Source organism: Akebia trifoliata, chromosome 3, assembly GCF_017979445.1.
Source record: "Akebia trifoliata isolate Shusen 1 chromosome 3, ASM1797944v1, whole genome shotgun sequence".
Lineage (NCBI taxonomy): Eukaryota > Viridiplantae > Streptophyta > Magnoliopsida > Ranunculales > Lardizabalaceae > Akebia > Akebia trifoliata.
In genome coordinates this window covers 33,297,270-33,313,670 of record NC_141377.1, presented here as the reverse complement: position 1 = coordinate 33,313,670, position 16,401 = coordinate 33,297,270, and the positions used below count along the sequence as shown (strand labels likewise).

General features: G+C 34.6%; 1 protein-coding gene across 2 annotated transcripts; it reads left to right on the top strand.

The window, feature by feature from the left end:
• Positions 1-5,544: 5,544 nt before the first annotated feature.
• On the top strand, positions 5,545-14,546 carry LOC147406470 (putative alkaline/neutral invertase D). Of its 2 annotated transcripts, none has more exons than XM_086434524.1 (5): positions 5,545-5,726; positions 6,185-6,628; positions 7,005-7,436; positions 12,310-12,868; positions 14,055-14,546. In XM_086434524.1, exons 2-5 carry the CDS (start codon positions 6,203-6,205, stop codon positions 14,348-14,350), a joined length of 1,713 nt encoding a protein of 570 aa, XP_086290650.1. In that variant the 5' UTR covers positions 5,545-5,726; positions 6,185-6,202; the 3' UTR covers positions 14,351-14,546. The 2 variants fall into 2 exon arrangements, with proteins under 2 accessions (XP_086290650.1, XP_086290649.1); XM_086434523.1 differs by having other exon boundaries at positions 6,178-6,628.
• Positions 14,547-16,401: the final 1,855 nt, after the last annotated feature.

The window sequence follows — 16,401 nt, the reverse complement described above, 5'->3', positions numbered from 1 at the left end:
GAAAATGAATATCACATTTAAAAACAAATATACCTACCCCTTCTTACTTACGCCACCAATTACCTTTCTTTATGCCAAGAATTGAAAAGGGCCACACATCATGCAAAAACACTGTTAAAAAAAAAAAAACATTTTCCACATTTTCACTAGCCCCTACTTAGGATAGGTAAGGGGCGCTCTATCGTAGATTGGGTTTGAATAGTGTTACTAGATTTGTAAAAGAAAAAAAAATTCTTCTATTTGAGAATTGCAACAAGGCCAAAAAATACCCGACCATTTTGATAAAAAAATTACCAAAAGGGATATATGATCGTTTGTTAAATATTTAAATAAATGGTTGAATCAGTGATTTTGACCTCATACATGATGACCATTGAGGTTCCATCGTAAATGATTCTAAAACAATAATATTATTGTAAAATAGCATTATATTGGTATTTATAGAAAATAATCCAATTTGATGAATTTGCCTAATATGTAGTATAAATGTCAACAGCCGTCACTGCACTGTCACTCCACACGTTCTCAACCGTACATGGTGGGCCATTTTCCAGTATGGGGGTGGACAAAGGGTGCAAACTTCAAAAACAAGTTTAATCAAACTTGTCTCTGTTGGATAGTTATTGAACTTCCGGGAGCACAAGATCAACACTATTTTTTAGAGTGAGAAAGGGAATGATGAACAGCGTGACACGTACTAGACTTGTTGGTCACGCAGAATGTTATGTTGGGTTGGTGCGTGGTAGTCAGTCAAACTCTCGCATTTTGCACGTGCGACTGTTGTTTCTTACGAAAAGCAGAACATCTTTAGCACACGATTTCTTATCCAGACAACATTGTCGAAATCTTGTTTCCTTGGGCAACACTATTTGCTGAGTCTGACTTTGATGCGGCAAGCCCGCTTCAAATTTCGGAAGAAACCACATTTAAATAATGACACGTGTATTTTTTTTTTCTTTTTTCTTTTTTTTTTTAATTTTTATATATAATACCCCTCCACTTTCTTGAGGAATTGTTTTAAGGACTTCTTTGATTTTAACCTCTTTACTCTCTTTTTTAATAGATGATGTATAAAATTACCTAATTGCTCATACTAAAAATATTGTGACTAAAATACCCATGATTTCAAAATAGCCATTTTCAATAGGTCGATTTAGGTCGAACCTCTTTGTTTGTTCGGATTTCGCTTAATTTTACTTTGTAGGAATCAAACATGAAATTTGGTCTCGAATAAGATAAATACGAAACTAAGTTTAAGGTACGGAGATTAGGTGACGAGATCTAGAAAATGCTTAGCAATGTTCCCACAACAATTAAAGGTCGATAAACTATGAGTCATTTACCATTTTGTGTCGATCGGTCCAATTGATTTTAAATATGTGAAGACTTATGTAGGATGTTAAGCATATATAGGCTATAAGGTGTAGTCATAATTTTAGAAATTTTAATGCAAAGCCTATTCCCTACGATGTAATTTATGTTAAATCAGCTTGTGAGGTCTGAGTCGTTACCTTTTATTTCCTTCCATAAAGAAAAGGAATTGATCCATACTATACCCCATTATACAACAAGAATTTGGGTCCCTATGCCGACAATTATGCATGGCAATTATTATTTATAATATTTAGAGATTAGCCTTATTAAAAAAAATCTAATAAAACTTAATGCAACTTATCAATGAGAAAAGACGTGTGATAGCGCCACGCTCCTAGTATGAGGTTGGGAGTTACATCCCCCTTAAATGTACAGAGTGGCAAATGTGATAATGAGAGATCTTGGTTAGTTTCGAAGTAAGAAACTAATTGAGGGTACTTTTAGTATTAAAAAATGAAAGATTTATTTCTACTTGATTCTTACTAAATAAGTAAGATATTGTGAAAATTTTATATTATTAATAGTTCACACTCAATCTCTTTAAAATTAATCCTAAACCCTTTTTTCTTCATCAAAAAATTATAAAGAGCCATGATAAATTGATGCAGTAAAATATACATGGTATGTATGTGGCTGACGTAGCAAGGGTACAGAACCATAGATCTTTTCCTTCAGGAGACACTAGGATAATGATCAACGGTTTTGTGCACTTGCCACTTCAGCCGCATACAAATCACGTATGTTTTGCCGTATCGATTTATCATTAGTCAATTGTAAAACATGATATATATTGATTATCATTAAACTTAGTCGAGTCAACTAATTTTTATATTTTCAATAAAATAATTAATTTTTAGTAATTTAATCAATATTATTTAAACAATTTGTTTAAATTATTTGTAAGTATAAATGTTTTTTAATAAATAATTTTAAATGTATCTCATCCAATAAGAGATGACATAGGCGAATCAACTTGACATTAGCAAGGGATGAGACGAGATGAAATGATCAATTTTAAAAGAAAATAAATAGAAACATTGTTTTAAAAATAATCAGAGTTTAAGTAGAAGTTGGGGGTGCCAATAGAAGCTCTCTCATTTCTTTTGCTAGATTTCTATATTTGGATTTAGGATTACGAGTCTAATCATAATTTTAAACAACTACTGAAATTTTTTGGAGTGTTATGATGTTTTGTAACATTCAGATTATAGTGTGAGCCAAGATTTGGTAACATTTGAAGAGTCTACTTTAATTTTTAACTAGGGTGTGACAAACAATTGAAGTAATTGGAGTGTAATAAGTAAAAGTTTGGATGCCAATACAAGCTATCTTTATTTATAAGATAAGAAAATAATTACTTAAAAAATTCTCTATTGAATGATCGTATTTCTATTATAAAATAACTATTTAAATAATTAAAAATTAATTATTTTTATCAAATACATCCCATCGTCTAACTCAGTTGAAATAGAAACATCTGAGTCCCGTTTAAGGTGAGTCAACTCAAAAGTTCTGTGGCGAGGTAGGATACCATATTTTATAATTTTTAGATGCATAGAAAATGCTTGGGAAGACTTTTAAAGAGATCGAGAGTGAAATTTATAATATAAAATTTTCACAATGTATTAACTTATCTAATATGACTTAAGTATAAATAAAATCTTTCAAAATATCTTCTTACGTTGAAACTAATCAAGATCTCTCATTATCTCATAAGTCATGTGGCACGTTTTAAAGGGATATAACTCTCATGCTCCTATTAGGAGCGGCACTATCATGCCTCATGAGGAAATAATGAGTATCGTTGATGTAAATCCATGTAAATTAGCTTTTTAATTTTAAAAAATTGCATTATATTAATATTAATTATTAAATGTCACAATAAAATGAGAGAGTTGTTATTGGCACGTCAAGTTTTATTTATTACACCCTAATTTCTTAAATTATTTATCACATCCTAATTAAATATTAAAACACACCATTCCAACACTACAAAAGCTTAATTCAAGTTATTAGTTCAACATTACAAAATATTATAACACATTCAAACAACTTCAATAGTTATTTATAATTGAGAGAGAGAGAGAGAGGGGGAAGGGGGGGGGGGGGGTTGGTTCATATTGACATTCCAACTTTTACTTATTCTAAGTCATTGACTTACCTTTTTTTTCTTTTTGGTAAATTACCATTTTGTGTGCTTCATGATCGGAGCGAATTTAAAATGGGGGCACTTGCCCTCACAAGATTTTTCAAAGTTTATATAGATTAATGAGTTGTTGCGACCGAAATTAGTGGTGGATAAACAAAATTGCCACTCTTGCCTCCACACACACACACACACAAAAAAAAAAAAAACTCTTAATTGTTCCCACAAAATATTTTTGTCACTCTCAAGTTGTCCCCAATTTTTTTTTCTACTCTTAACTGCCCCCCACATGGGCAAATTCATGGCTCAGCCCTTGTTCATGATGAAATTCCAAGTCCGAAACACTGTTCATTTTAATTCCCAATACATGTTTCTGAGTGAGTTTGCTAGTAGGTATTCTAATTCGAGGTAACGATCCCGTCGATATTTACCAACAATCTTATTGTTAAAAGGTACAAATGTTCATCTTTAAATTTATCATTGAGATTGTCACTTTTTATCAAGGGGATTGTCATTTTTTATTAGCGAGATCGTCACTTTAAAATCAAAGATTTGTTCTTTAAATTTACCAGCAAGTTTGTCACTTTCTATCAGCCCAGTGAAAAACATGATTTGGGAATTAAAATGAATAGTATATTGGAATTGAATTTTTTGCAAAAGTTGAGTACATTTTGGAAAAAATCTATATTTTTTAAAAATCCTAATCAGGGGTGTAATAAATAAAAGTCGAGGTGTCAATAACAATTTTTTTAAATTAAAAAGTTAAATTATCATTTTTAAATGAGTTCAACTAGCCTTATCAAGTTAGCAAGGATTTCATTGTTCCTACTAGTCCTTGGACTCATCTCGTGGCATCCAAAAACATGTTTGGATGCTTACGTAAGGAGAGAGCCAGGATTTTCTTATAGTGGGGGCAAGCTAATTAGGTTTATTGTTAGAAGTTGAAAAAAATGATATTCAAGTTGAAGTGGACTTTTCAAAAATTGGAGGAAAATGAGGCGGTAGGGGGCAAATGGGAAGGAAGGGTGAGGGAGTGGGGTAAATGGGGCATGTAATTAGTTGAAAATATTGAGGTATGTCAAAAATTTTGTGGGGGTAAAGATTGGAGGGAGGTGAGGGAGTGGGGGCAATTGTGATTAGCGAAAAATACCAGGTGTCTCAAAGTTATGTGAGGGGCAATTGTTCCCCACTGACACCTTCCCTTGTGTTTTAAGGTTATAGAAGACAAAATTATATGAATTCTAAGATAGAAAAAAACAAAAAATTTCCAAAAAAAAAATATTTTTCTCTATTGAATTTTAATTTGAAATTTGAGAGTTACGGGAAACTTCAGTAACTAGTCATTTTTAAAACCTTCGATCAAACTCAAAATAAATCTTTTATTTATTTATTTTTGATCAGAGATTTTTTTTATGAAGGTTAGTGGGCTGTGGAGTTGGATTGCTGATGTGGTAATTTATTTGGGCAAAACGATCCTTAATAAGGCTTAAAATATTAATGAGTTAGTTAAGAAAAAATTTATCCTTTTAAATTTTTAAAAGAATCCCTTAAATTAATTAAAAAAAATTTAATTTTACTGAATTTGTACTTATGTGCAAAACCCACGTGCCACCCACTAATTAGTTATTAATTATTACACTTAATAATCAAATCGTGATTGATTGGTGGAAAAGTTCCCATAAATTTAATGAATTAAGAAAATAACTGAGATCCTGTAAAAACAAAGATAATTATAGTGTCCAACTGCGTTCTACCCAAAAGCATCCGACATCGAATATTCTTGTTACTTGAAAAATGAGTACGTCAGCCAAAGTGAAAACTGTCCAAATTCATTAGGTCCCAGCCACAACAGCTTTGGACACAAAAGCGTCCAACGTCGTACCATAGAGTAACCCTAAAACCAACAAATTTTTCTGTCGTTTAGTCCACGTAGGATATCCAGTAATTCTCTCGTGCACCAACCGGTTATTACCGGTAAGTCTCTTACATTTCATTTATGGATTTAATTTAGATTTTAGAATTAGAGTTGACGGAGACGGTCTACCGTTCCAACCCATCTGTACTTCCAATAAATACGAGCTCCAACAAAGATGATCTTTTTCTTCTCTTCTCCTCTCTCTTATCTTACCTTCCCACTCCCACCATCCGATTTCAAGCGATTCCTCGAGATCCGACCGTTCATCTCATCTAGTTTAAGCTCTCCAAGGTTTGCTCTCTCGTTAAATCGGTTTTTTTCTTCATTTTTTTGGTTTTAAATCTGGTTTTATTTGTTATTTCGACTTGATTTGGTAGAACTCTTAGTGGAAACAAAGAAATTTGAGATTTTTCTGGATTTTTTTATATGATTTTGAGGTTGTTCTTGTTGGATTTTAGGTTTAACTTCTTTTGATTTCGTGGTCTAATTGAGACGCGCAGACGCGCATTGTGATGTTGACCGACACCAAATTACAAAGCGTGTCATTCGCGTTAGTGCGTCTTGATTGTATTTGAGCTTTGATCTTTCTTTCTTTTTTGAGAAATTAGAAAGAAATTTTTTTTGGTAATTTTTATTTTAATTTCCATTCTGAATTTTATATTTGTTCCTTTTTATTTTGTTTAATTTTTAGTAATTTAAGCTCTAAGAAGTTCAGTTTTCTTAATTATTGATTGCACCAAAGATTATAGTTTTCTAGAGAAAGAGAGATGGATGGGAATAAGGACTCGAGCATTCGGAAAGTAGACTCACATAGCTCGATGACAATGGGTCTTCGGAAGGTGGATTCACTTTGCTCGATTTCTGAACTTGATGACAATGATCTTTCCCGGCTTCTTGACAAGCCAAGGCCACTGAACATCGAACGACAAAGATCCTTTGATGAAAGATCCCTAAGTGAATTATCAATTGGCCTTGGCCGTGGAGGCTTTGATAACTTTGAGACCATGTACTCACCGGGAGGACGGTCAACCCTAAACACTCCTGCATCATCTGCTCGTAACTCGTTCGAGCCCCACCCAATGGTGGCTGAAGCTTGGGATGCTCTCAGGAATTCCTTAGTGTACTTTCGGGGCCAACCCGTTGGGACGATCGCCGCTCATGACCATACGGAGGAGGCTCTTAATTACGATCAGGTAATTATTCTTTAAATTACAATGTCGAGGTTTATGGTGGGATGTTTATTGTTAACCAACCAACTACTCTAAACGACCGATCTGTTGAACTATGAATATAAGAGGGTCACAGGGCTTAACTGGAGTATGGCACACCAGAGAGTGGAGGAAAATATACACTCAACACCCCCCCTCACCCATAAGCGTGGAAAGAATCATACCCATGACCTATACATACCTAGCGCTCTAATACCATGTTAACCAACCAACTACTCCAAAAGACTGATCTATTGGAGAGAGGGGGAAACTATGAATATAAGAGGGTCATGGGGCTTAACTGGAGGAAAATATACATTCAACATTTATTAATTATTCTATTATTGTGCCTTCTTTGTAGGTCTTTGTGCGAGATTTTGTGCCCAGCGCGCTTGCTTTTCTAATGAATGGTGAGCATGAGATAGTTAAAAATTTTCTCTTGAAGACTCTCTGCCTTCAAGGGTGGGAGAAAAGAATAGACCGTTTCAAGCTCGGGGAAGGCGCTATGCCAGCCAGTTTCAAAGTACTTCATGATCCTGTTCGGAAAACCGATACTTTAATTGCAGATTTTGGTGAGAGTGCAATTGGGAGAGTTGCTCCTGTTGACTCTGGCTTCTGGTGGATTATTTTGTTACGTGCATATACGAAGTCTACCGGGGATTTATCTTTGGCTGAATCACCAGAGTGTCAAAAGGGTATGAGGCTTATATTGACGTTATGTCTCTCAGAAGGATTCGACACTTTCCCGACTCTCCTATGTGCTGATGGATGCTGTATGATTGATCGAAGAATGGTAAGATCATTAGATCCTGTTTATATTCTTCTTTAGCAAGTGTTGCTTAGGGGTTATGAACTTAAGATCATTTACTCTGAAATTTTCATTTATTGTGCTCTTTCCTGTCTAATCTTATAGACACCGTTTCTTATGTGATCAAATATTTCCTAAATGATGTGAAAGGGAAGGTGCACGCTAAAGACTATTGCTTAATTTCTCATCATTTATGGTGATTAGGTACTTAAAAAAAAAAAATTATGGCAATTACATGCAAGTTAAAATCCCTGATTGTCACATTGCACAAATCACTTAGTTAAGTGCAATATTCCACATATATGGTAAAGATGACTTCCTCCTTTTGTCTTCGCACCTTATGATGTGAAACTTGAGAATACGAAGTGGTACACATCAATGAATCCTTTTCAATTGACTTGATGAAGATTAAATAGTTATTCGTTGTAGAGTGTGTCATAGCTTTGCAATTTTTGTTATTAGATTCAGCTGATTTTAACCTATGACAGAGCATTACCAGGATCTCTCATGAGGGACCAAAAATATTAGTAGAATAAAAGGTAAATTACTAAAAAAGAGTTATCAAATTAATTAATTACTAAAAAAGTATTATTTTCTTACAAATTACAAAAACTGATTTAACACGCTGGACTGTCGTGCGTTTTGTGAAATCGCTGGACTGTCCAGTGTGTTGGGCTCTCCTATGTCTTCTAACATTGTTATAAAAAAAAAAGCACTTTCCTTACAACTCTGCAAGATTCAAATCTTTCTAAGAGTCCTTGAACTGATATGGATTACCAAATTGACAATCCAACACCATAATCTTATTGGTTTCATGGAAAAACTCAGATCCAATAAAAAAATTCAAAAAAATAATGATTTTTGCGCTTGATCCAAGGTTTTAAAATGGACAGCTACTGAATTCTCACCGAACTCCCAAATTTAAAATTAAAATGTAACACTAATATATATATATATTTGAAAGTTCACAGAATTTTGTCCTCTACATCCCCGAGGCATCGGATCATGTTTTTGGATGCCACAAGGTGAACTTAAATACCCTTAGTAAGTTTTCAAATCTTACTAAGTTAGTTAGGCTAGCCTCACCCATTCCATACTCAAATGTGAAAGAATCCTAACACGCTGGACAATCCAGCAAATTGAAAACACGCTGAACAGTTCAGCGTGTTAAATCGTTTTTGGTAATTTTTTGAAAAATAATATTTTTTTAATAATTAATTAAAATATCTACCCTTTTTTGGTAATTTTCCCTAGAATAAATATGGGGAGCCTTAATGCATTGTAATTTTGTCACATGCTTTTTGGCTACTTGGGTTTGTTTCAGATGGGTGCTTCTTTGAAGAAACTCAAAATTGGGAAAATCCCTCAGTGTATGTTCATCATCTTTTTCTCACTTTGCAAATTTCTTCCTGCTTTCCTAAGTACTCTTACTGTTCCCAGATAAAGAATTATGTGCTTGAACACATATTGACACAACATTTATATTGAATAAGATCTATCATGTGTTTATGATTGTGGGAAATAAAACCTTACAAAGCAGTTAATAGAACAAATATTCAGACATATCTATTGATATCCATAAGCAACTGTTTGGTATTAAGGGAATAATGGTATTACTATTTTCTTGGTTAATTGGGAATCATCCTCCATGGATTGGGTCTATGAGGGACTTATTTGTTCATGCAATCTTAATTGAAAACATAAGAATGTTGCAAGTCTGTTACTAAACGCCAATAGCCAATCCATGGGAACTTTGCACTACGTCGATTTTTCTTGGTATTTGCCATTTGACTATTTGAATATGTACGTTACTGTCCACAGACAAGTAAAATTGAAGCAGATGTTCAAGACAATGGCTCTTATAAAGTGTACCATAGATTATAAACAAGTATATACTTAAAAGACAAATAATAGATTAAAGTGTCAATAAATGCAATAAATACTTATAAAAATGCTAGTGTACAAGTACCAAATACCCTTTCTTTTTATACTAAAAGATATATATATATATATATATATATATAGAGAGAGAGAGAGAGAGAGAGAGAGAGAGAGAGAGAGAGAGAGAGAGAGAGAGAGAGAGAGAGAGAGATTGGGTTTCATGGACCGAAAGACCATCTATGCCACTGGGTGTAGAGCACAAAATTCAAGAACCTTTTTTACATATATATATATATATATATATATATATATATATATATTAAAATGACATTTTTCATCGTTTGATCAAATCATTTTAAATTTGGGAGCTCATGGCCATTTATTTTCTTAGGCTTTGATCAGGGGTAAAAAATCTAAACCCTGAACCTTAGAGGGATAAGGTGTCATTTGGCCAATGCACAGTCCACATGAACCAAATAAGGACCTCGGTCTTGGTTCTGCATGGTCCTTCAATCCATGTAACCTTTTTCGATATGTGAACTATACTTAATTGAATTTGAAATCCAAGTTTATTTATTACCTAATTCATTTGTTATTATGCAATGAACTCACTTTTGTTTTTATTATTGTCATGCAAAGTCTTACAGAATTTATAAGATCTACTGCTTGAATACTACAATTCAAACCAGATCTTAATTAAAGCATTTTGAATCTAATGTATGAAACCTTTTAGATAAAATTCCTACAATTAGTGTGTAAATCTTACATTTGAGTACAATTCACTATCGAAATCTTATCATTGTAGTATGTAAATATGGTACTGGTGATTGTGGGTGGTCTTCAGATTGTGTCTATACTCCACATGGTCTTAGTGTGTGAAGAGTTATTGAATTCTTTATGGTGAGGAAGGGTGCTATGATTCAGTTTTGTAAAGACTTCTGATGTGGGAAACTCTTGCTTGAAGGAGTCCTACCCAGTCCTCTAAGGGCTCTTGGGATGGGAGGGCTTCCTTGTGAGAGATTCCTTGCAAGGAGAGGTTGGGAAGAACTCTTGAAATTTGGGTCTTATGAAGAACCTCAATGATTGGGAAGTGGAGTCTGTTGCTAGTCTCTTGTTGGTGAGGAATCTATTATGGCCTCAAAAGATGACGAGAATATGAAATGTTTTTCTTTGTTTGACGCTTCTAAAAGGTTCTTCACCAGGTCAGTTTTCAAGAGTTTCTAAATGCCTTTGTTTGGGTTTCTTTAGTCCTATGGTCCCATCTAAGTTTGTTTCCTTTGTTTGGACGACTTCCTTCGATAAGATCCTAAATATAAACCATTTGATTAATAGGAAAATAGTCTTGGTTAATTTTTGCATGATGTGCAACATGAGCGGGGAATCAATAGGCCATTGGCTTATGTGTTGTCTTGTTACTTGGAAGGTGTGGAGGTATTTGTCTATATCTTTTCGGCTATTTGTGGACCATGCCCATGTGTGTGGTGGATGTTTTTTAGTGCCGGCCAATGACAATATTCTCTTCCAATGGGCATGTGATTTGTCTATACTTTCTTTGGTATATGTTTGGTTATATAGAACAAGAGGAAACCCCAAGGGGTTGGCCTAATGGCAAGCCGAACCTTGATAAGCTCCTCAGGAAGAGTAGGTCAAGTGTTTGAAACCCTCCGAAGCTATGATTTTCTTCGGGCCACCCTCTCCAGCGTCCAATGGACCCTTGACTCAACCTGTTGCACGTAGGACTTTCCAAGGGGGCAGTGCGTGTGACTGCAGGATTAGTCCCACCCAAAGGGTGGGGATACCCACGATATCAAAATATATATTGAACAAGAGGAATAAACAGGTATTTGATGGGGTTGAGGAAGTCATTCAAAGCTAAGCTTTAAGATTTTAGCTCTTTGGTTAAGTGGTGCTATAGTTAAGAATGTCAAGGTCTATTTTCTCAGTATTTTATGTTTGGGTGGGAATCAATTGTACATGGGGATGGATAGATTTTGATTTTCTTTGTTTCAACATGTATTGTCTAAAAGCCTCCTTGTCCTATTTTTGTTTCTGGTTGGGTCTTGGCCCTTTAATATACTTTCTATATACTTGTCATAAAAGTAAAAAACTTCAGGTGAAAATCTGTGTGTTAGGCCTCTCTTAAGAGGCCCTGCTTATAGGTAGACTCCCCCCGAGGGGGTTAGGGGGGCAAACGTTCCTTCTCTTTGAAGCTAGAGTTATAAGCTTGTCTCTTGATGGTTCCGAAGGCTTTTTCCCCTGAAACCTTAAGACGCCATAAAATTGAAATAAGTGGGTGCTTTTACTTGTTACTTATCATCACCAACTTACATAACACGAAATTGTTCCATGCAGTAGACTTACAAGATTGAGAATTTTGACTCTCAGTCTCAGCTGAGAGCTGGAATGTTGTTTAATTTGATGATGAAGTAATGGAATGTTTTTTTATCTATATAACTATTAGTTTCGAATAATGTTTCTACAGTACATAATTTCCGAAAAAATATTTTGTCATTATTTGATGAATTATGGAGTTGGTAGGCCAGATCATCATCATCATCGAAGCCTTATCCCAAGGATTTGGGGTTGGCTAAACAAATCTTGTTCCTTCATTCAATTCTGTCTAGAGCCACGTCTTCTGTTTTTGAAAATGTGTTCAATTTGAATCCTACTCCTTGGACTCTATGACGAGATGGTCCCACATATATTCAGTTTAATATGGTGCATTTTAACATGTGTGAATGGGAAACATTGTATTTTAAATTATCAATTGGCCTAATGATTCTGACATGGAAAGTGTCTTCTAATGCTCCCAAGATCCTATCTCCTATTTTTCCTCTTGTGTATATTGATTTGTTTAAGGCTGACGAACTTGAGTTTATAGAGTAATGTTTGAAACTCGTGTATCTAGTATTAGTTTTAGCTTCTCTTCGAAGTGTTAATTCTATTGGCTTATATTGTTCCTTTTGTGTGTGTGCAGGGTATTTATGGTTATCCTATTGAAATTCAAGCACTTTTCTTTATGGTGTTAAGGTGTGCTTTAGCATTGCTTAAACATGATGCAGAAGGAAAAGAGTGTGTCGAAAGAATTGTGAAACGTTTGCATGCCTTAAGCTATCACATGCGAAGTTACTTTTGGCTCGACTTCCAACAACTTAATGACATATATCGTTATAAAACAGAAGAATATTCTCACACTGCAGTTAACAAGTTTAATGTCATTCCTGATTCAATCCCAGATTGGGTATTTGATTTTATGCCAACTCGTGGCGGTTACTTTATTGGAAATGTCAGTCCTGCGAGGATGGACTTCAGATGGTTTGCTTTAGGTAATTGTATTGCTATTTTATCCTCCCTTGCAACTCCTGAACAATCTATGGCCATAATGGATCTCATTGAATCACGTTGGGAAGAGTTGGTTGGAGAAATGCCTTTAAAAATATGCTACCCCGCAATAGAAAGCCATGAGTGGCAAATTGTAACTGGTTGCGACCCCAAGAATACAAGATGGAGTTACCATAATGGAGGATCTTGGCCAGGTTAGTTCATCTCACCTCATAGTGTTAGTGTTGCTTTTTTATTTTTTGTGACTTTTTGTATATGTGGATCATTACAAATTAATGTTGTTAGCGTGACACTTGATTTTATCTTCTAATAAGTATGGGATGCAATACTTAAACTCGCCTTACTTTTTATTATTGTACCCATGACCCATCTATGCATTAATTCATATTGTCAACCTGGTCGGTCATCTCTATATAGCCATCGGCTTAAACTTGATACCCTTTTGACAATCTTGACCATCTGTTCTATAAGGATGGCTCAAGTAAAAAAGGTCTATAAGTTAGTATTATCTGATCAGCATGATGTCTGAGACATGAAATATTCAAGTTGGGCCCGCTGATTTAATGGTTATGGACATTAACGCTAATGTGAACGACAAAATACAGATCAAACCACAAAAGCAATAAAACATAAAATAAAATAACACTCGGTGTTATGGTTTTAAAACTCTTTTTGATGTCTCATCTCGTCCATGAACAAGACCAAGTCTTTTCGGACGAGATGTCCAATCTATTTGAGTCGTCTCGGACAAGATTTAAAATAATGCCTTACAGTCGGAATAAACCATGCCTTTTGAGAGGACTTACCAACCGGTCTTGTTGGTGGAGGATACCGAAATGACTCAGACGAGATTTAAAACCATGCTTGGTATAGAAAGATTTATGCGGCTTGGCAGTTCAATATGTCAACGATTGACATTGGAATGGTTCACTATCTTTGAGAACAAAGTTATAGCCTGGGATTTCTCTCAATATCTTTCTAGACTTCTAGAACCCTGAAGCCCTAGTTTCTCTTTCCCATAACTCTAAAACGAGTTGCAACTGCATATATACCTGAATCCAAATTGGGTATGTCGGCAATAATTTCCTGGTGTATACATATAAATCACCAACTAGATTCGAGAAATCTATCACAATGTCTACTGGTCGATTTCAGTGTCTTCCCTTGTAGACATCAAAATCATTCTATTGAACCCCGTATGGTTTATGTAATAGAATAGTGCACTTTGATTTTTATTTCTAATCCAAAGATTCTAGAATCCTCTTCAATAATTTACCGAGTTCGCTAGGGAGGCTATAAAGAAAAAGAAAAAAAAATTCTCTTATTTTTCTTTGAAAATACATAATTTACCTATTTTGGCAATTTGTTGTCTTGGAACAGTGCTTCTGTGGCTGCTGACGGCTGCCTGCATCAAGACGGGGCGACCACTAACTGCGAGACGCGCAATTGATATCATGGAAAGCAGACTGTTGAAAGACAGCTGGCCAGAATATTATGATGGGAAACTTGGGAGGTATATTGGGAAACAAGCAAGGAAGAACCAGACTTGGTCGATTGCGGGATATCTGGTGGCAAAGATGTTGCTGGAAGATCCATCGCACTTGGGGATGATCTCGTTGGAAGAAGACAAGCAGATGAAGCCCCTTCTCAAGAGATCAGCCTCTTGGACCTGCTGAGAGAACTCGAACAACATTTCGAAAAAGAAAAAAAAAACAATCTTTCTTGTTGAAACAGCAATTCTTTGCCAATTTTTATCTTCATAGGATATGGGTTAGTCTTCTCTTCTTATTTTTTATGTGTGTGTATTTCATGTGTTCAACAATGGCAGGCATTCGGCTTTTCAAATAAAGATATATTTTGTGTTTCCGGTTACTGATTCTTGGCTCAAATTCAGTATTTCGAGGAATTAAACTGCACCATTTACTTTGCTATGTTTGGTACAGCAACTGTGGCAATGGGAAATCCCCAGTGATACAGCTACGGAAGATGATGCAAGCTAATTTTTTGTGAGGATAGACTTTATGGTGAGATAACCTTCATGAAACATTAGCCCTGGCTAACAGTCAGATACACTTCTTTCAATCATTCTTGGATCAACAATGCAGGTCCAATGCTCTTACATTTGGAGTTAATTTAAATATATATATATATATATAGGGTCCCTATCCGTGGCCAACAGTTTGGCAAACATTTTTTCAAAACATGAGTTAGAGGTCTTGGAATGGGCTGATTTTTGGTGAGGATGATCTCTACGGTGAGGAGATCATCCTCACCAAAAATCAGCTCATTCCAAAACTTCTAGCCCCATTTTACAAGTTGAAAAATCGTGAACCGTCCATTTTTTGTAAACCATTTTTGATGAGGTTAGAAGTTTTGGAATGGGCTGATTTTTGGTGATGATGATCTCCTCACCATAGAGATCATCCTCACCAAAAATCAGCCCATTCCAAGACCTCTAACCCATGTTTTGAAAAATGTGTTTGCCAAAATGTTTGCCAAACTGTTGGCCATTGATCGCTACCCATATATATATATATAATATATATATATATATATATATATATATATATATATGTTGATCCAGGCCCAATGCTCTTACATTTGGAGTTAATTTATAAATATATATATATTTATATTCTAATGTAAGGCTCGATTATCTTTGAATAGAAACAAAAACTCGAAATGCCTGAACTTTCTTTATGTTTTTTTTTTTTTTTTCAGAAAGAAAACACATCCTTGTCCTCAAGTTTTCTTCTAATTGTCCATTTGCAATTTTTTGGTTTTTCGGAGAAACATTATGCAACATTTAATAATATCAAATGACAAATGATCGATAATGCGAAGAAGTAAACCTTGCAACCATGCATGAAACTATTGAATTGTAAAGGACCTAACAGGACTACGGATTGGCCATACAATGTCTCATAAGTTCACGATACTCATATCTAGATCAAACTCGATAAGCTCTCAAAGTTTGTCAGATCAGATCACTTGATACTGAGCAAGTCTGATAAACATCAGTGAAATTTGTTCCTTATGATGTAAGTTCATTGACATAGTGCATATACTCTTCAAGAAAGGGTTTTCTGCTGATACCATTTTCGTCCGAAATCCAAATGCTTATTGAAAATTTTGAATTTTTTTTTTTTTTTTTTACTTTTTTTTTTTTGAAAATGTGATGTGGTCGATTAATAAATAAAGAGTGTAGGTTCATAATTCTGGGAAATATGAGGATTTTTTGGATTGTCTTTTCATTCTAACCGTCGTACCAAAATAAAAAATAAAGAAATGGGGTGGCATTAGCAAAAGTTGATGTGGCAATATAATCTCTCTTTCAAATTTTGTTAGTTTGTCACATGTACATATTTGGGGATACTAACAAGAATTGGATGAATTAGAAGCCACCAATATATTGTCTTTTCCATCATATACTCTCTCGGCGTCCATTTTCTATAATACTCTTTACACCTACTTATTAAAATTCTTAAAAGTCATCGTACGAACTTTGATAGATTTAAAATTTAATTTATTTTAGTTGATTCGATAAGTACCTAACGAACATTATAAAACCAATTCGGAGTGTACTGATATATCAAAGACTGATACAAACCTATTTTTATCGGAACACAAAAATAATAAAAGATGAATAAAGATCGAAAAATAATATCATTTGAGAGAGATCGGATCTCCTTTAAATCAATTTGAGATGATCAATCTCCAAATCCAA

Coding starts and splice junctions, on each gene's coding strand:
- LOC147406470 (XM_086434524.1), top strand. CDS start 6,203: ATGGATGGGAATAAGGACTCGAGCATTCGGAAAGTAGACTCACATAGC. Junction 6,629..7,004: donor AGGCTCTTAATTACGATCAG/GTAATTATTCTT, acceptor CCTTCTTTGTAG/GTCTTTGTGCGAGATTTTGT. Junction 7,437..12,309: donor GTATGATTGATCGAAGAATG/GTAAGATCATTA, acceptor GTGTGTGTGCAG/GGTATTTATGGTTATCCTAT.